The 21,195-nt window shown below is 39.5% G+C and overlaps 1 protein-coding gene across 7 annotated transcripts in view; it reads right to left on the bottom strand.

Moving 5' to 3' along the window:
• The window catches only part of MCU (mitochondrial calcium uniporter), a 176,499-nt gene that overhangs the window by 6,254 nt on the left and 149,050 nt on the right, over positions 1–21,195 (bottom strand). For 5 of the 7 annotated variants that reach the window (XM_036337045.1, XM_036337043.1, XM_036337044.1 and 2 more), the window contains 4 exons: positions 14,635–14,805; positions 13,432–13,536; positions 10,936–11,096; positions 8,951–9,154 (listed from right to left, as the gene is read on the bottom strand). In XM_036337045.1, the coding sequence (XP_036192938.1) occupies positions 8,951–9,154; positions 10,936–11,096; positions 13,432–13,536; positions 14,635–14,805 (641 nt within the window). The remainder of the gene's footprint in view (positions 1–8,950; positions 9,155–10,935; positions 11,097–13,431; positions 13,537–14,634; positions 14,806–21,195) is intronic. The other 2 variants (XM_036337050.1, XM_036337047.1) reach the window with 2 other exon arrangements.

The following is a 21,195-nucleotide window of genomic DNA, read 5'->3' as shown; positions in this document are numbered from 1 at the left end:
ATTTTGTTTACAGTATAAGGATGGGGTCGGTTCATTTTTAATACAGATATTCAATTATCCTTGCACCGTTTATCAAAAAAGACTTTCCTTTCTTTGCAGTGCCATCTTTTTAAAATCGAAAGTTCATTTATGCTGTTTTCTACATTCTCTCTTCTATCCCTTTGTACTATTTGTCTATCATTGTTCCACTATCTTAATTACTATAACTTAATTGTTATAACTAAAGCTATATAGTCTTCCATATCTGATAAAACAAATTGATTTACCTAGTTTTGCTTCAAGAGTTTCCTGGCTTTTCTTAGTCTTACATAACCATATATATATTTTAGAAGCAGCTTATTCAAATATCTTCCCCCATCCGCAAATTTGGTGCGTTTGACTGGGATTACACTGAATCAAATAGATCAGTTTGGATAGAACTGATTGACATTTCTGTAATACTTACTTTTCTAGTCTGTGAACATGCTATATTATTCCATTAAGTCTTCTTTAATTTTGTGTTTCTACTGCATAGAGGTCTTTGCATAATTTATTTCCTGGTATTTTTAAGTTGCATCTTTTATAAAGTTTCATTTTCTAACTGTTGCTGGCATATAGTAAAGCAACTGATTTATGTATATTGACCTTGTATCCAGTAACCTTATGAAACTCACTTAGGGATTCTAACCAATTATCTTGACACTAGAGGCCTGGTGCACAAAAAAATTTGTGCACTCTGGGGGGTCCCTCAGCCCGGCCTATGCCCTCTTGCAGTCTGGGACCCCTCGGAGGATGTCCACCTGCTGGCTTAGGCCCGCTCCCTGGGGGATCGGGCCCAAGCTGGCAGTCAGACATACCTCTGGCAGCCCAGCAGCCCTCGGGGGATGATACACTTATCAGCAGGGAGCAGACCTAAGCTGCAGTCGAACATCCTTAGTGTTGCTGAGGAGAGGGGAGAAGCTCCTGCCACCACCACTGTGCTGGCAGCCATCAGCCTGGCTTGTGGCTGAGCAGAGCTCCCCCTGTGGGAGTGCACTGACCACCAGGGGACAGCTCCTGCATTGAGCATCTGCCCCCTGGTGGTCAGTGTGTGTCATAGTGACCAGTCATTCCCAGTCCTTCTGCTGTTAGGGTCAATTTGCATATTACCTTTTTATTATATAGGATAGAGGCCTGGTGCATGGGTGGGGTCCGGCTGGTTTTCCCTGAAGGATGTCCCGGATCAGGGTGGGGGTCCCGCTGGGGTGCCTGGCCAGCCTGGGTGAGGAGCTGATGGGTGTTTGCAGGCTGGTCACACCCCCTTCAGGGTGGGGGTCCCCATTGGGGTGCGTGGCCAGCCTGGGTGAGGGGCTGATGGCTGTTTGCAGGCTGATCAAGCCCTCCCCAGTGGGGACCCTCACCCCATGGAGGTTTGGCCAGCCTGGGTGAGGGGCTGATGGCTGTTTTCAGGCTGGCTACAGCCCCTTTAGGGTGGGGGGTCCCCACTGGGGTGCCTGGTCAGTGTGGGTGAGGGGCTGAAGGCTGTTTTCAGGCTGGCCAAGACCTCTGGCGATGGAAGCTCCCAGCCTCTCCTTTTTTTCTTTTTTTTATTCTGGGATTTATTTACCTTCTATAATTGAAACTTTGTAGCCTTGAGTGGAGCTCAGAGCCAGCCAGGCCGGGCGGGAAGCTTGGCTTCCTCCATTGCCAGGGGCAACCAAGCCTCCTGCTCGCTCCAGCTCCGTGGCCAAGGCCAGCTGAAAGCAGATATCTGGGGTTTATTTATCTTCTATAATTGAAACTTTGTTGCTTTGAGTGGAGCTCAGAGCCAGCCACGGCAGACGGGAAGCTTGGCTTCCTCCATCACTGTGGCAACCAAGCCTCCTGCTTGTTCCAGCTCTGTGGCTGCTGGCTACCATCTTGGTTGGGTTAATTTGCATATAGTTGCTCTGATTGGCTGGTGGGTGTGGCTTAAGGTGCAGCAAAGGTGCAGTCAATTTGCTTGTTTGTCTTTTATTAGTGTAGATATTTTTGTATTTTTTTAATGTATAAATCTATTAATCACATCAGTTTTCTTTCCAATCTTTACAGCTTTTCTTTTTCTTGACTTCTCTGCTCAGGGATGATTTGTTTGCTTCTGCCTAGAACTTGTGAGCATTAGCATTCTGGAGTGAACAGAATTCTAGGACTACTTCAATCTAATTTTGGGATTGAAATGATTGAAGATGAGCTACAGTCTCTGAAAGAACCTACTTTAGTGATCCCTGGACACCAATTTCTATGGCTTTGATCCTTTAGATCAGGGGTGTGGAACCTTTATTCTGTCAAGGGCATTTGGATATTTATAACATCATTTGCAGGCCATGCAAAATAATCAACTTAAAAATTAGCCTGCTATATTTGGTCAAACATTTAATTAACTCACCCCCAATGCCTTGGAGGACCAGACCAAATGATTTCTCAGGCCTTATATGGCCCGAGGGCCAGATGTTCCCCACCCGTTTTAAATTATCAAAGATGGCTCAGCTTCTTGGCCTCTCAGCTTTACCATCCTTAATTAATGTAAATCTCCAGAGGAGTAAGCAAACCTAGTATCAGGTTCACTTTCCCAGCACTCTACTTCTTCAGGTCCTTGCCTGGTAATTGTTTCTATCTTGTTGGCTCTCCCATGTCCACTGTCAGATGCATTTTACATTTTGCCTGCTTATTTTAATTTTTCCTAATGGGAGTCTGATTACCTAGTATGCCATAATAGAAGTAGAAGTAAATATTCAATTATTGATGATGACAGATAATAGATAAATATTAACTGAAGGGATAACTGTTGGATTAAAAACTTGAGGGAAAGCCCTTTACTTTCATCTAAATTGCAGTTACTAGGTTACTTACCTATCTTCACTTAGAATGTAACTATATACAAAAACTTAAATTTATTCAATTTTATTCTTTGCTCCCTCTTTTGGGCAACAAGCATTTACTAAGCAACTATGTACTAGACTCTATTTTAGAAATTTGATGATTTGATAATTAGTGAGAAGAGATGCAGACAGCTTGGGAAGAAATTCAGAGAGGAAGATGGTTGATAACACAGGGAACACAAACAATAAACCAGAGTAAGATACTAGAAGTAGGGGTGGAGAGTGGGGCTAAAAACAGGTAGAGGAGCTAGCCTTGAACAGGGAAATGATACCTCTTATTTGAGCTTAAAGGAAATAGGATGTCAGTAAGTACAAATATTGTTAAACATATAAATTTAGGAATTAGAAAGCTTATATTTGTTATCTGAATTTCTTTATTTCTTTATTTATTTTTTAATTTTTATTTTTTTATTGCTTAAAGTATTACAAAGGGTATTACATATGTGTCCATTCCCCCCCCCCCCCCCGCCCTTGACAGTCCCCTAGCCTCCCCTATCCCCCAGTGTCTTATGTCCATTGTTTATGCTTATATGCATGCATACAAGTCCTTTGGTTGACCTCTTACCCCCCTCCCTCCTGCCCCCCAACCCTCCCCGGCCTTCCCGCTGCAGTTTGACAATCTGTTTGAGGCAGCTCTGCCTCTGTATCTATTATTGTTCAAAAGTTTATAATGGTCTCTATTATCCATGAATGAGTGAGATCATGTGGTATTTTTCCTTCATTGACTGGCTTATTTCACTTAGCATAATGCTCTCCAGTTCCATCCATGCCGTTGCAAATGGTAAGAGTTCCTTCCTTTTTACAGAAGCATAGTATTCCATCGTGTAGATGTACCACAGTTTTCTAATCCATTCATCTACTGATGGGTACTTAGGCTGTTTCCAGATCTTAGCTATGTGAATTTCTTATAAGTAGGAGGCAAGGTTAAGGGTGACATGGGGAGTTTAATGTAAAGTCAGAATAAATACTGTGGGAGTATCGGGGAAGAAAATCTAAGCAGTGTCCTATTGCACACTATTTATGATTTTTCTCTAGCCATGTGCAGTAGTCTGGATATAGGATAAATGGCTAAGATTAGGAATTTATAGAGTACCTATGGTGGAAAGACAATGGGGTAAGGATTGTAAAATACTAAGAAGAGAAGGGCAATATGATCTAAGTTTGATAGAAAAGAAAGCAACACATGAGGAAGGTGATAGTAAAAAATTAAGAGTGAGAGCTATCAGAAGCCTAAGATCTGGATGAAGTCAAAGGAGAAAGTGAGTGAACTAAAGGGCTAGGAAGAAAATAAATTGTGGTCAGAAGTTGGTATATAAGTAGGGCAGTTCAAGGAAAGAAGGTCCTGAACAATCATTGAAGTGATTGCTGGAGTAGAATATAAATGACAGTTGTTGAAATAAAGATGACAAGGGTATTAAAAGCTACTTTTCTTTTTTCACTATTGTCCCCCTAAGTAGCCTTTTTAGGTATTTTTTTTCTTGATTACCCTCATTCCCAAAAAGGTTTAATACCACGAATACACTGTATATTTATTGATATATTATAAACATCTAAGATGTTTTACTCTTCAAGAACCAATTTTCTTCCCCTTGGAGGCAATATCCCCTTTGATGAAAATGCATGGGCACCCTGGCTGGGTAGTTCAGTTGATTAGAGTGTTGTCCTGACAAGCTAAGATTGTGGGTTCAATTCCTAGGTAGGGCATATACAAGAATCTACCAATGACTGCATAAATAAGTGGAACAACAAATTGATGTTTCTTTCTCTTTCCCCTCTCCCTCTCCCTCTCGCTTCAAAATAAAGAAAGAAAATGCAGGGTGTTAGATGGGCAATCCACATGCATGCTAAAGTAGCTCAGAATGGCAATTCTTATGTAGTCAGGCTTCTTTTTTCCATAACAGAAATGGAGACTTGGGTTTCACTGAAATATTAGTCAGTAAAATTCAATATTCCACTTGATTTTATGAATTAAAGGAGCTTGTCATTTTATAAAGATTCTTGTGAACTTAATATACTATTGGAATACATTTAGGTTGCTAACAAATGCAGCATCTCATTGTAACAAGAGTTTAGAAGAATTTAAATGATGTTGAACAAACATTTTGCTTCATGGATGTTAACTGTGAATATGGATATTTAACTTGAGAATCTATATTTTATTTGGTCAAGTATTCTTAGTCACAAATGACAAGATTATTTACTACTGCTATTTTGCAATTTGTCACTTGGGGGCAGCAAAAATGCTTTGGAATCACAGAAGTACTAGTATAGCATTTAACTAGTATGGCAGATAGGCTATTAAAGATATAAGCACAGTGTTAGGCAATAAAAATGGAAAAAACTAAATGCCAAGCCTCAAAAGATATCATAGTCTAGTAGGAGGGAAAAGACATTGTACATGAGCAATTATAATACAAGATAGCACAGGATGAGTGAAATGAGAGGCACATGTGCTTATAGGAATTCTGAAGAATTTGAAGTTGGCTGTAGGTCAAAGGTTCATGAAAGATAGGCAGTTAAGTAGATCTTGAAATATGACAGGTAGAGATCAACAGAGGGAACTTTTTCAGTTGATAGAATGTGTGAAGTAAGGAATGAGGGTTTAAACAACTCGGTATTTGCGGGGAAATAAAGAATATAATTTGATTTTTTTAGAACACAATACATACACAGCGGGGTTGATAGACATTTGGAAAAGACAGAAAGCAACAGCAAAGGCAATAGCAGGCTAAGGGGTCTGGACTTCAATCAATAAACACATAAAAAGAACCCATTAAAGGGGTATGAATCTAAGGGGAAGAGAGAGAGAAGAGGGAAGAGGGAAGATGAGTGAGGGGAGAGGGAAAGACCCACACATAGACAGATAGACATATGCAAGCCCTGTCCAGAGCTGTGATTAGATACATTTTTCTGGCTGTTCAGTTCTGTTCAAGAGTGAGTAGTATAAGCCAGACGTGGAACTAGGTGCTGGAGACACTGAGCGAACAATGGCAGACATGAACGGTTTACCATCTCTCTTCTCTACAGACAAGTTTAGGAGGACAAAAAGGCTAAATAATACACTTGGGCTTTCATTTTTCTACACATAAACAGGCCCATGACCACTGGTCTAACAACAACGGAAGAAAAATGCCAATAGTTTATAGCAGCCATTAAAAATATAAGATAAACAATTCTTAGCTTTCTTCTGTTTCCTAAGGAAATAGAAACATGTCTCAGCTATTTCAAATGTTTCTTTTTTATTAAGGGAGGTTGGAACTGTGGTGGTATCACATATATAATAAGTGATAAAAAATCCCTCATACTTTCTAAAGTGACACTATAAATTTCCAAGTTCCAAAAAAAAAATCACTGGCAACAAAAATTAGTCCTAGCTACTGATACTTACTTAAGGAGTGACAATTAGCTATTTATTAAGGAGACAGTGTTATTAATAATTAATGACTAGTTCATTGGCTTCATAAGAAAATAAAGTATTGCAGGTTGAATTTGAAGTAAGTACAGTTATTTAATGAGAGAAAATATGAAATGAGCTTCTGTTATTTCAAAGAAAAAAATTCCACCAATTCAAACAGTGTCTTTAATAGCTACTGATAAGTAATAAATGAGCCTTGGTTGATAAAGAATAGGCCCAAGAGTATAAAATGATTAGATATCTAATTTTTGCCTCTCTTCCATGAAGTTAAAACAGTAACAAAAACCCCATGTATTCGCTTAACATACTGAAAAGTAGCCCAGAGTTTAGTTTAACTATTTGAAAATATTTTTTTTTGTATTGATTTCAGAGAGGGAAAAAGAGATAGAAACATCAATAATGAAAATCATTGATCAACTGCCTCCTGCACGCCCCACACTGGGGATTGAGCCCGAAACCTGGGCATGTGCCCTGATTGAGAATCGAACCAGGAATTGAACCGTCATAGGTTGACATTCAACCACTGAGCCATGCTGGCTGGGCTAGTTTAAACTGTTTGCTTAGGTATCACCAATTCTTCATTCCAAGAATTTAACAAAAACCAAAAGCTTGGGACTACTCCATCTGACCGTTAAATTAATTACACAGTACATAAAAGGTCAACCAACTTAGCTGAACAAGTTATCCTACCACTGGCCACTCTTCTCACTTGTCCTCTTATTCTATAACTTACTGTAATATAGTTTTCCGAATTTAATGGTTTATATGGCTCTTTTTATAGTCTGTGAGCTTCATGATGGCAGAAGCCATATCTTATATCTGTCTCTTTAGCATCTAAAATAGTGCCTGATGCCCAGCTGATGTGGCTCAGTGGTTGAGCATCAACTCATGAACCAAGAGGTCGCTGGTTCAATTCCTGTCAGGGCACATGCCCGGGTTATGGGCTCGATCCCCAGTAGGGGTTTGTAGGAGGCAGCCAATCAATGATGTTTCTATCTCTCTATCCTTCTCCCCCTCTCTCAAAATATATATATACTAGAGGCCCGTTGCACAAAGATTCGTGCAATAGGCCTTCTTTCTCCAGGCTGCCAGCACCAGTTTTCCTCTGGCACCCGGGACTCAGACCTTCACTCTGGCCACCGCCTTCCATCTTCGCTCTGGACACAGTCTTCGCTGTGGCTGGAGCCTTCAGCCTTTGCTCCTCAGTCCAACCGGAGTCTTAAGTCTCCGGCCAGAGCTGCTCCTGTAGCTCCTTCCGCCCCCCACCCTCCCCCTCATAGCTTGATCGCTGCCTCACCTGCAGACCTTGCCGACAGGCTCCTGGGTCCCAGGGGGCCGCCTTGCCTGCATCCCGGCTTTTGGATCACGATCACGATCACGGGCCGCAGGCAAGGCGGCCCCTGGGTCCCGGGGGGCCTCCCTGCCTGTGGCCTGGCTTTCCAGCAGCTCCTGGGGTCACACACAGGGGCCTGGATGGCGGCTCCCGGTGTCCCAACCTGCCTGCAGTATGCAAATTAGCCATCTTTGTTGGAGGTTAATTTGCATATCATGCTGATCAGCCAATGGCGATGGTAGTGAAGGTACAGTTAATTACCATGTTTGTCTATTATTAGAAAGGACTAGAGGCCGAGTGCACAAATTCGTGCACAGGTGGGGTCCAGCCAGCCCACCCTGATTGGGGGCCAATTGGAGCCAGCTGGCTGGGGGGAAGGAACGCAGGAGGTTAGCTAGCCGGCCCTGCCCCCCGATTGGACCAGTGGAGGGCTGCAGTGCATGTCACAGTGACCGGTTGTTCCTATCATTCTGGTTGTTCCGGTTGCTTGGCTTTTATGTATATACATTAGAGGCCCGGTGCACAGATTCATGCACTGGTGGGGTCCCTCGGCCTAGCCTGTGGGGATCAGGGTGAAACCAGCTCTTCAACATCCCCTGAGGGGTCCCGGATTGTGAGAGGGCACAGGCCAGGCTGAGGGACCCCACTGGTGCATAATTGGGGCTGGGAAGGGAGCACAGGGAGAGCTCCAGGGCGTGTCCGGCCCATCTCACCCAGTCTCGATCTGCCCAACCCCAGCAGCAAGCTAACCTACTGGTTGGAGCGTCTGCCCCCTGGTGGTCAATGCACGTCATAGCGACTTGGTCGAATGGTTGGACACTTAACATATTAGGCTTTTATTATATAGGATGTATACATATAATAAAAAAAAAACCTTTAAAAAATAAAATAGTGCCTGATACATAATTGGCATGCATGTGCACCTACGTGTGTGTGTGTGTGTGTGTGTGTGTGTGTGTGTGTGTGTATAAAGGATAAATGAGTACTTAAAGGGAACTGGCCTTAGAAAGAATATGAGATCCCAGCTGGTATGGCTCAGTGGTTGAGCGTTGACCTATGAACCAAGAGGTCACGGTTTAATTCCTGTCAGGGCACATGCCCGGGTTGTGAGCTCAATCTTTAGAAGGGGGTGTGCAGGAGGCAGCTGATCAATGATTCTCATCATTGATGTTTCTATCTCTCTCTTCTCCCTTCCTCTCTGAAATCAATGAAAACGTATTTAAAAACAGAAACAAAAAAGAAAGAATATGAGAGAAAAGAGAACTACTTTGACAACCAAAACTTCATTACTATCTCATAAAAAGTTACTTGGAGAAGAATTCTTACCTGGCGTGTTATTACAAAATATGCATACATTGCCATGGCACTTCCATAAGTGATGAAATAGGTCACAGGCTCCATAATGTCCCAGGAGTATTCCCACCAGGTAAGCCGGGCCAAAATGCCAAACTGTGTGGCCATGTAAGCAAGTCCACCCCATAGCACCAAAGTGGTCCTCTTCTCAGCTTTTCTGCTAATCTCAATTCGTACCTATGGGGCACACATGATCGATCAATTGTAAAGCACTTTGACATAGAATCAATATAAAACTCTTATTTAAACTGTTCTATGTTCACTAAATAAATAGGATTCATAATCAAGATACAAGTTAGTCTCAGTTCTATTAAATATAGTTTGTCTTCCTAAATAGTTCTCACTGAATAACATATTTAAAAGGAGTAATATTTATTTAGGACACTGTGCTTAATGTTTCATCCTAGAAGTGGCTGAAAATATGGAGAACTACAGGAGTGAATAAGTTAGTTTCAACAGTTCTTCATCCAAATACAAGTTTATTTTCTTTAAGAAGAGGGAAATGAAAGCATGCAAATGTTCTCTCACTGTTACATATAAAATTTAATCTATGATCAGTTTTTACTCAAAGCGTTTACTAGGGAGTTGCCAGACCAGCATAGTGAGTCAGAGCATGGACTCTGGATTCAGACTGGAAGAGTTTAAGCCGTCATTGCAAATCACCATTAACTTCAGTATTGAGTTGCTCTGAGGATTAACAGAATACAGGTAAAGTACTTACCATAATTCCTGGTAGACAATAAATATACAGTATAGGATGATAATTACTTTATTATAGTTGACACATTAAAAATGCTTTACATTTTGAAAATACCAAATTTAAAACTCGTCCCTCTTGACAACAGTTTCTTAAATTTAGTTTAACACAACTTTCTTGTTTTTAATCTTTACTGTTGAAAGTATTTACATGTTTCCCCTTTTCTCCCATTAACCCTTATATCACAGCTTTCTAATGATCTTAAGTTCAATGAGAACAACCTTGAGATATGTGTTATTTTTAAAGAAATCAGAAAAAGCACAATATAAAGAGTATTTGTTCCCTTTGTTAATCTCTTATAATCTAATTTCTTAAAATAAAAATACTTGCATCATCAAAAAATAAGAATGACATGTTAATTCTAGAATACTCAGAAAGTGTAAAAAATCAATCATAATCCTACTGCTCTATTGGCATATCTTTCTCTACATATGTATGTATTTAAAATACATAAATATATATAACTATGAGCATAATACATTTAAAACTTGGATCACAGTATGTACTAATATGCTTACTTTTATAATTTCCTTTCCATAAAACATATGAATAGTTTTCTATAGTATATTAGGTCTACACAATCATGCTAAACAGCTGTAGAATATTCTATATACTTCTTAACTTGATTAAAAACATTACCCACTCTCCTCAAAACCTTTCTTTCTTTCTTTTTTTTTTTTTAAATATATTTTATTGATTTTTTACAGAGAGGAAGGGAGAGAGACAGAGAGTCAAAAACATCGATGAGAGAGAAACATCGATCAGCCGCCTCCTGCACACCCCCACTGGGGATGTGCCCGCAACCCAGGTACATGCCCCTGACCGGAACCGAACCTAGGACCCTTCAGTCCGCAGGCCGACGCTCTATCCACTGAGCCAAACCGGTTTTGGCCTCAAAACCTTTCTTCATCAGCAGTTATTCCAATCTTTGTTGTAAAGGTGGTAAATCTGGGTAAGGGCAGACACTCAGACCTCAAAGCTTCAAGTCCATTATCAAGGCTCCAAACTATTTCTTTTTAAGTCTTTTCTTAGCTTTGATTGGAACTTTTTTATGGCTCAGTCCCAAAAACTAGTGGACTAGTTTGATTGACACAGCTCAGTTACATAAAAAAGCAAACTTAAAATGGAGGTAAAAAAAGCAAACATATATGCTTTGAAAAAAATATCAGTGAAGAGAAAAGTCTGAGGTTTGAATTTGTACCTTTTCCAGGGGCGCCAGTTGCTCTTTGAGATCCTCTAATCTTTCGATAAGCTCCCTCTCCTTGCTTAGCTGGTGCTGCTCGATGCACAGTGTAGTGTATAGCTGCTGGACTAGTGTTTTTACGTCGTTCAGCGTTGCTGCATTTTCATGGCTTAAAAGGTCTGGAAGGAAAAGGTTACTTTTTAAAAAATGTATGCCTTAGGTGAAGAGTTCTACTCCTGGGGCCATTAGACAACGAGAGCAAGGCAGATTCATCCACAATAGGGATCTCACTTTCAGTGTGAAACTGAAGGAAAGCAATATTTCTTTTTTTAAAAAAGGAGGTATCTACAAATCATAGAAAGTATATTCATATTTGGGCAACTTGAAAATTTTGAAACCAACGTTCACCATTATATTTTTAGAAGTTTACATGCTACATATGAGGCTACAAAGAATAATAATAATCTTCATTAGATAAAAATAAAAAATGAAGACAGTATGTTAAAAACAAGAAGAGAAGTTTAGAATCAATCTTATCATGCTTATTAAAATGCTGATCTATAATTTATCTATCTATGGCCTTGCCATTTTAATTGATGATTTTTCCCCCTTTAGTATTATCTGAAGAAAAACTAAAGTATTTCAAATTTGCACAAACAAAGGTATAAATAAAAATATCATTATTCTAATAATCTTAGCTCCCATACATCTTCCCCCTAGCATACAACTTTTATTTATTCCTGTTGGGAAAAGACACAGAATAGCTGTATGGACCTCAATATCATGCTCTAAAGGGGATGAAGTTATAAGAATGATTGAAAGGGTAAAAGATTAAATTCTTTGATTCATTATCCTCTTCTGTGAGTAGGATGTGTTTCCAGAAATCTAAAAATTATGTTGTGAGAACCTAATAAAAAATCCAGCTGATTTTAGCTGCCATTTTTTAAAGCACTACAAATAAAGCTTTTGTTTTAGAATATTAGCTTTATTGTGACATTTTGTTAAGTTCATCCCTTTTCTAAATAAACTACAATCAGAATTAGCTATATATTTAAAAAAGTATGTTTATTAAATTTATCAGGGTGACACTGGTTCATAGGATCATATAAGTTTCAAGTATTCATTTCTGTGACACATGATCCAAAGTCAAATAATCTTCCATCACCATATATTTGGCCCCTTTATCCTTTACTACCTCCCCACCCCCTTCTCTCTGGTAACTACCATACTGTTATCTATGAAATACTCTTCAAATGTCCTTTAGTACAGTTATCACAGAAAGTCAATTAATAAAAATTCAAATAAGGGTAGCAATTTGGATTAGAGAAGAGCTGAAATAGTAAAATGGGATGAGCACAGAGTCTTGCACACTTTGTTTTTTTTTAATATATATATATGTAATATATTTTATTGATTTTTTACAGAGAGGAAGGGAGAGAGATATAGAGTGTTAGAAACATCAATGAGAGAGAAACATCGATCAGCTAGCTGCCTCCTGCACACCCCCTACTGGGGATGTGCCCGCAACCAAGGTACATGCCCTTGACCGGAATCGAACCTGGGACCCTCCAGTTCGCAGGCTGACGCTCTATCCACCAAGCCAAACCAGCTAGGGCGAGTCTTGCACACTTTGAACTCTAGAAGTCATCTATGTCAACAGGGTCTTCTTTCATTAAAGTTGCAGCTCACATTTGCATATAGCTTTACACTTTCCTGTTACCAGAAGAGGAAACTGCACTCTAGAAAGTGGTAACTAGTCTAGAATTTCACAGTGAGGTGGCAGCGTCCCTAGGGATTTCTCTATCAGCTCTCTTTTGCTAATCCTCCTTATCCTAATGGTTGAATGCATCTGAATTTCCAGGTTCTTTGGCAAGCTTTGTCCATCTGTGTCATTGCTTAAAAATTGGTGACTATTCTCCCATCTTCCAAGCTCCCTTTTCAAACTCTTACTTCTTCAGCTTCATATACAACTGTACAAGGTTTCATTCCTATACTAAGTCTTTTAATCCATAACTAGAGGCCAGATGCACAAAATTCGTGCACGGGGGGGTGGGGGGCAGGGAAGGTCCCCTCAGCCCAGCCTGCACCCTCTCCGATCCGGGACTTTGAACGATAAAAAAAAAAAAAGGATTAATCCTCAATAAAAATGTTTAAGAGCACAGGGAAGTCCATAATTTATTTTATTTTTAAAAGATCCCCTCTATAATGTTGTTAAAATAATATGGCTTTTAGCCTGTATGGAGGGAAGGAGCTTAAGTTATGTAGAACATTCATTTATGTGAAACAGTGGCAATATCAGATAAGCTTTCTGGTGTTTAGGTAGAATTTAAGTTTTAGTCAATGTACTGGCCAAGTGCCAGGTGCTCAAAGAGTTCTTCAACTGAAACAGAGTCTGCATGTAAACCTTTCAGTGTTCTTGGAATACTGCATTTTCTCAAGGTTATCCAGGAGAAAGTTAAGTTCTTTCAAAAGCCCTTCCCTCATTCCTCTGACCTTATCAAGGTTACTTTTTACCTCTCTTTGGTGGTCGGACATGATATGTTAAGTCATTAATGACCAGCTTAAAGTCATCAAGGAGAAGGAGGTCTATCCCTGTTGAGGCAGCAACTCGAACACCATCTGTGAAAAAAGTTTAATGTGAAAATGTAAACTTGTCATCTGTCCATAATTACTTAAGAATGGTCATGAAAAAGTAATCCTCAAAATAGATTTTAAGAATGATGTCTCTCTTAATTTCAGTTAACTTTTTGCCTCATCCCTAAGTCTATGCTAAACAAAGCTTATACTATTATCTGAGACTTTTTGTTTTCATGGCCTCAAGCCTGTGAAGATTTAACAACATATTTTTCTGGGAAAATTTTATGAGAGTGAAATAATTATATAGATCTATAGGTGTCAGTTGGAAATCTAGGGTCACTGGGAGAGCTGCACGGCCGTCTTATATTTGTCTATGATGGAAGGTGGGTGAGTAAAAAAACAACATTTTCCATTATGTGGTACTTTTCAGTGTGGTCACTGATTAGATGCCAATAATTCATTGAGGATGAATGCTAGGGCTAGTCAAATACACCAAGCTGGTCTACTAGTTATACTACTACATGAATTGAGTATTAAGTATAACTAAAATATTTATAGCATAGAAATGTGGCAAATTGTTAATAACTGGTGAATTCAAGTGAAGGCTAAGTGGGTACTTATTATACTAATGTGGATTTAAAATGTTTTAAAGTAAAAATTAGGAAAATATGTAAAGCACTTAAAAATAAATAAGTAAAATGGGTGTCATGTCAAATGGGAATTTTTGGTGCCTTATTTTATATTCTTTTCAAGTATACATGTTTTTATTTTGGTAAGTCTTTATGTGAAAGACATAAGAAAATCTAAAAAGAAGTCCTAATATTTCATATCTTCAGAGATGAGGACTCAACCACTGGAAACATTTATTCTATGCCTAAGGCAATGATGAAAGGTCTTAATAATATACAGTGCCCACAGCATTATATGTGAGGTGCTTTTGAATGAGACTTCCTGTGTATATATATTGGTTAAAACTGAATAGTTATATTCTGAGAACCACTTTCTCTCCTGCTGACATTTGCTAAGCAAAGAAAGTTAAGAGTAAGAGATTCTTTTGCAGAAACCTGTGTGTGTGTGTGGCGGGGGGGGGGGGGGGGGGGGAGATGGTTGGGTGGGAATTAATAACGAAGGTGATTGTACCTGGTGAGTAGATTGCAACTCGGTCAATTCCCCGATCCTCTTCTTGTAGTTGTCGTAAAAACACACCAACAGAGTCTGAGATAGGTTTGAGTGTGAATTGGCAGCGTTCACGCCGGGATGGTAGCCTCACAGATATCACAGGCAACCCATTTTGATACACCACTGTCACATCTGAATGAAAAAGACCCCCAATCATATGAAAGTTAGATTCATTATGTTACAGCTATATTCTTATATGGGATCTGTTATTATCAGTGTGGTTTAAAACCTTTTCAAAGGTTTAAGAATATGTCCTTTAGCTTTAGTTGACAGTTATTCTGGGAATTAGAATCACACAACTCACTTTTCAGAAAAATAGAAACATGCAAAGGATTATCTTCTAAGTGGATCAAGGAAAAGCTTTCTCAGGAATTTGAGGTAAAGTTCTTGGTATTGCTGAAGAACTTTACCTGGTTCCGTTTATTAAGATATTATGAAGTAGTCAGAGATTGCTAGCTGACTCCATAACCTGTAGGAGATGGCTCTTGGGAGCCAGAGCTTTCAAGAAGCCCTGGCGAATTAAAAATATTTTAAAGTACACCAATAAGGGAGATTCTTGCTCAAGGATACAACCCATATTTATAGTACAATATTATATCCAAGGTACTTGATAAGTAATCATTCTCTTATACAACATGGACATATTATGAAATAATAAAAAACAGTTTCTTTTATATTCTCCTGAACATCTTCCTGAGGTTAGTGAGAAGCCAAAGATGAACTATTTGGCATTTTCTAACAAAAATTTAATAAAGAAGATATTATTATAAGTTTTACAACTGGAAGGATTTTCTACATTAGTATTGCACAGAATTCCTTATTTCCTTATCTTTTTCCTCACTACTCTTGATTTGCAGAGCCTGTCATTAAAACAAATGTCAAAATAACTCAAAGTAATTTTCAAATGAATTTTTAAAAATAAATTAATTTTGAACCAGTATATATATGCAACCAAGTATTTAAAGATAAGTTAGCACCAAGGAAGGAAAACAGGTTTCAGAGTCAAATCTGGGCTGGAATTTTGGCTGTTAACTTTGGACATATTATATAACTTCTTTGAGCCTCACTTTTTCATATGTAAACTGGGTTTAATCCCTAACTGATAGAGTTGTTATAAGGAATCCTATATAATAAAAGGCTAATATGCAAATCGACCGAATGGTGGAACGACCAGTCGCTATGATGCACACTGACCACCATGGGGCAGACACTCAATGCAGGAGCTGCCCCCTGGTGGTCAGTGCGTTTCCATAGGGGGAGCGCTGCTCAGTCAGAAGCTGGGTTCATGGCTGGTGAGCGCAAAGGCAGTGGCAGGAGCCTCTCCTGCCTCTGTAGCAGCGCTAAGGATGTCTAGGCCCGTGGGGAGCGGGCCTAAGCCATCAGTCGGACATCCCCCGAGGGCTCCTGGACTGCGAGAGGGTGCAGGCTGGGCTGAGGGGACCACCCCCCCCATCCCCTGAGTGCACAAATTATGTGCACCGGGCCTCTAGTAAATAAAATAAACCAATTAAAACAGCACACTGATTGATACATAGTGATATCATTGTCTCATTTGCTTCTTTTTTTAAGAATCAAAAGGTACATTCTATAATGTTTCTAAGGATTCATATCCCTTGAAATTTATGAGTTGAGAGGAAATGTATGTAGATTAAAGTTCTGGAGATCCCAAATGCATCAAAGTTTCCATAGTCATTTACACCTTATTTTCTTACCTATCTAGTAATTTATAAGGTCTACAATGTATACAAAAGCCTCATTCTAAATTCTTTCAGGACTTAAATTTTAAAGCAACCTTTATTAAGGCATAGCTTATAAATAAATAAAAAATACACGTATTTTAAATGAATGTTTGATGAGTTTTGACACAATAATAAAAATTCCCTTGAGCCCCATCTCAGTTCATCTCTGGGCAACCAGTTTTGATTTCTGTCACCATATTTTTCTAGAGTTTCATAACACTAGAGTCATATATTATATACACACTTTTAAAACCTGGCTTCTTTTTCTCAGCATGTTTTGATATTCATGTTGCTGTATGCATTAGTAGTTCATTCATTTTTATTGCTGATAGTATTTAACTGTATGGACACACTATAATTTATTTATCCATTCACCTATTGATTGTGGCATACATTTTATCATCCTTTTACTTTTAACCTATCCATGTCTTCATACTTAATGTGGGTTTCCGCCCTGGCCAGTGTGGCTCATCCCATGCACTGAAAGGCTGCAGGTTCGATTCCTGGTCAGGGCACATGCCCAGGTTATGGGCTTGATCCCCAGTAGGGAGATCCCTCTCCCTTTCACTTCCTGTCTTTAAAATATATCAATAAAAATATTTGAAAAAATAAAGTGGGTTTCCCTTACAGAGGATATACTTAGGTCTAGCTATTTTATCCAATCTGACCATCTCTGCCTTTCAATTAAAGTGTGTATATTATTTGCATTTTATAAATTATAAGTATAGTTGGATAAAAGTCCACCCACCATCTTGCTACTTAATTTCTTGACCCAACTGTTCTTCTACTTTTCCTATATTCTTGCCATCCATATTTTAGATTTAACTGAGAGTTTTTTTAAAAATTGATCTAAGAGAGAAAGGAAAGAAGGGAGGGAGGGGGAGAGAGAGAGAAAGGAAGAGAGAGAAAAACATCAATGTGAGAGAGAAACATAGATCAGTCCATCACCCAATAGCACCCTGACCGGGAATCAAACCCCCCATCTTTTGGTGTATGGGATGATGCTTCAACCGAGCCACATTGACCAGGGGTTAATTGAGTATTTTTTATGATTATGTTTAATCTCTACTAATGGCTTATTAACTATACCTTCTCATGTTTTTAGGGGAGTTACTCTACAGCAAATATTGGAAAACTTTTTCTGTAAAGAGATAGATAATAAATATTTTGGGCTTTGTGGGCCATAAGATCTTTGTTCCAACTACAGACTCTGCACTATGGTGCAAAAGCAGCCATAGGCAACACATAAATGAATGGGTATGGCTGTGTTCCAATAAACTTTTTCTTTTTTAAAAAATATATTTTACTGATTTTTTTACAGAGAGGATGGGAGAGGGATAGTTAGAAACATCGATGAGAGAGAAATATTGACCAGCTGCCTCCTGCACACCCCCTACCAGGGATATGCCTGCAACCAAGGTACATGCCCTTGACCGGAATCGAACCTGGGGCCCTTCAGTCCGCAGGCTGACGCTCTATCCACTGAGCCAAACCAACCAGGGCCCAATAAACTTTTTCTACAAAAATAAGCAGTGAGCAGGATTTGGCTTACTGGTTTGCTGCACCCTGTACTATGGTTTACAATATACACCTTTAACTTATCACAGTTAATTTTCAAATAATTTCATGCCATTTTAGGTATAGTGTAGTGGACGCTACAACAATATACTTCCATTCCCCTTGCTTTGTAGTAGCATTTATTTTACTAGAGGCCTGGTACATGAAATTGTGCATGGGGGGGGGGGGAGAGGTTCCCTCAGCCCAATCTGTGCCCTCTCGCAGCACGGGGCCCCTCAGGGGATGTCCATCTCGCAGTCCGGGACTCCTCACTCCTTACTGCCTGCCTGCTCACTCCTTACCACTTGGCTCACTGCTCCTTAGTGCTGCCGCGGAGGCAAGAGAGGCTCCCGCCACCACTGCCACAGTTGTGAGCCTGGCTTCTGGCTGAGCGGCGCTCCTGACCACGAAGGGGCAGTTCCTGCATTGAGTGTCTGCCCCCTGCTTGTCAGTGTGCATCATAGTGACTGGTTGTTCTGGTCATTCCGCCATAACAGTCTCTTAGGCTTTTATTATATAGATGGAACTACCTGACAGTCAATGTGCCTCCCGCAGAGGTCCTGGATTGGCCAGGCTGAGGGACCCCATCCGTGCACAATCGAGGCCAGGGAGGGACGCGGGAGGTTGGCCAGCCAAGGAGGGACTGCAGGAGGACTCCAAGGCATGTCTGGCCCATCTTGCTCAGGCCCAATCGGCCAGACCCTAGCAACAAGCTAACCTACCGGTCAGAGCATCTGCCCCCTGGTGGTCAGTGCATGTCATAGCGACTGGTCATCATAGCGAGTGGTTGAGCAGCCTTAGCATATCATTAGCATATTATGCTTTTTTTTAATTTGTTTTATTTTTTATTTTTTTATTGCTTACAGTATTACAAAGGGTATTACATATGTGTCCCTTTTTTTCTTTTTTTTTCTTTCTTTTTTTTCCCCCCGCCCTTGACAATCGCATATTATGCTTTGATTGGTTGAAGGGATAACCGTACAACCGGACACTTAGCATATTAGGCTTTTATTATATAGGATTTCTATGTGTTATAGGCCATACAATACATTATTTTTGCTTTGATAAGTGATATTTTGAAGAAATTCTGAAATGAGGATAAATCTTTTATTTTTACACACATATTCATCCCTTTTGTATCGATCCAAATTTCCATTTAGTATTATTTTTTTTTGTTTGAAGGGCTTCCTCAAACATTTCTTGGTGTGCAGATGTTGCTGGCAACACATTCTCTCAGCTTTGGCAAGTCAGAAAAAGGCTTTATTTCACCTTCGTTTTTGAAGAGAATTTTGCAAAAAATTCTATGTTGACAGATATTTTTTTCCTTTCAGCACTCTAAAGAACTATGTCTCCTGGTTTGCAGAGTATATATTTACCTTTGTTTCTCTGTATGCAATGTCTTTTTAACTCTGACTCCTTTTAATATTTTCTCTTTATCATTGGTTTTAAACAATTTTATTATAACTTTTTTTTCTATGGTATTCTTTATGATTATCTTGCATGTGAGTCATTACATTTCTTCAAATTTGGAAGAATTTTGGCCATTATTCAAATATTTTTTCCTGTCTCCTACCCTTCTTCTTTTGGGGTTCTAGTTACACTTAATATTAGTTCATGTGATACAGGGCACCGAGGTGCTCTTCTTATTTTTGTTTTTGTTTTTCCCCTCTCAGCTTCATTTTGGATAGTTTTGTCATGAGCTTCAATGTCACTGACCTTTTCTTCAGTAGTATTTTATCTGCTGTCAATTCCATCTGCACTGTTTTTCACTTCAGACATATTTTTCATCTCTAGAAGTTCCACTTATTTTATTTTTATATCTTCTATTTCTCTTCATGTTATGCTTATGTTTTCTTTCTATCCTCTGAATAAAAGGATCATATTTATAATAACTACTTTAAAATCCTGGTCTGTTAATGTCATACTTTCATCACTTCTAAGTCTATTTCAATATCCTACTTCTTTTCCTGCTTGTTCCTATTCCTAGTCATTTTTTAAAATATATATATTTTTATTTATTTTTATTTTTTTTTTTACAGAGAGGAAGGGAGCGGGATAGAGAGTTAGAAACAACGATGAGAGAGAAACATCGATCAGCTGCCTCCTGCACACCCCCTACTGGGGATGTGCCCACAACCAAGGTACATGCCCTTGACCGGAATCGAACCCGGGACCCTTCAGTCCGCAGGCCGATGCTCTATCTACTGAGCCAAACCGGTTAGGGCCCTAGTCATTTTTGATTAGAGGTTAAAAACTGTTAATTTTACATTGTTGAGTGCTAGATCTTGTATAGTTAAGTAACTTTCTTTTTCTTAAACATGTTTTTTAAAAAAATATAGAGAGGAAGGGAGAGGGAGAGAGAGACAGAAACATCAATGATGAGCGAGAATCATGGATTGGCTGTCTCCTGCATGCCCCCTACTGGGGATTGACCCACAACCCAGGCATGTGCCCTTGACCGGAATTGAACCCGGGACCCTTCAGTCTGTAGGCCGACGCTCTATCCACTGAGCAACACAAGCCAGGGCTAAACGTATTTTTATTATTTATTTATTTTTTTAAGAGAGAGGAAGGGAAAGGGAGAGAGAGTTAGAAACATCAATGAGAGAGAACATTGATTGGCTGCCTCCTGCACACCTCTCACCTGGGATTGATCTCGCAACTCAAGCATGTTCCCTGATTGGGAAATTGAACCAGCAAACTCTTGGTGCCTGGGTTGATGCTCAACCACTGTGCCACACCGGCTGGGCGTTGTTACTTTCAAGCCTTTAAGAAAAGTCTATTAGGATGGATCTAGAGAATCCTTTATTTAAGGGCCAATTTGGTCCCACTTCTAAAATATGGTTCTTCTGGAAGTCTCTACTGAATATTCATGTATTCAGTGATGTCTTTTCCTTCTGGCTGGAAAGAAGTCAAATGATTTCTGGCACTGTATGAGCACTGAAAATTATTCATCTTATAGCTCCTAGAAAATTATTCATCTTATAGCTCCTAGTAATTGTTTTCCTTGGAAGTTGTTCTGGCCTGGTCCTATGCTTTAGAATTTAGCTGAAGCCTCAGCTGTGAGCTGAGGCAACATAGGGTTAATCTCATTTGTTTCTCTTCTCTCAGAGATCACAGTCCCGTGCTGTTGTCCAATGTCTAAAAACAGTTGTTTCACATATTCTGTCTGGTGTTCTAGTTGTTGACAGCAGGACAACAATTTCTATGGCAGTTAATTCTTTGT

The sequence above is a fragment of the Myotis myotis genome, unplaced genomic scaffold (assembly GCF_014108235.1).
Source record: "Myotis myotis isolate mMyoMyo1 unplaced genomic scaffold, mMyoMyo1.p scaffold_m19_p_15, whole genome shotgun sequence".
Lineage (NCBI taxonomy): Eukaryota > Metazoa > Chordata > Mammalia > Chiroptera > Vespertilionidae > Myotis > Myotis myotis.
The sequence above is the reverse complement of the archived record's forward strand: the minus strand, read 5'-3'. Positions and strand labels throughout refer to the sequence as shown.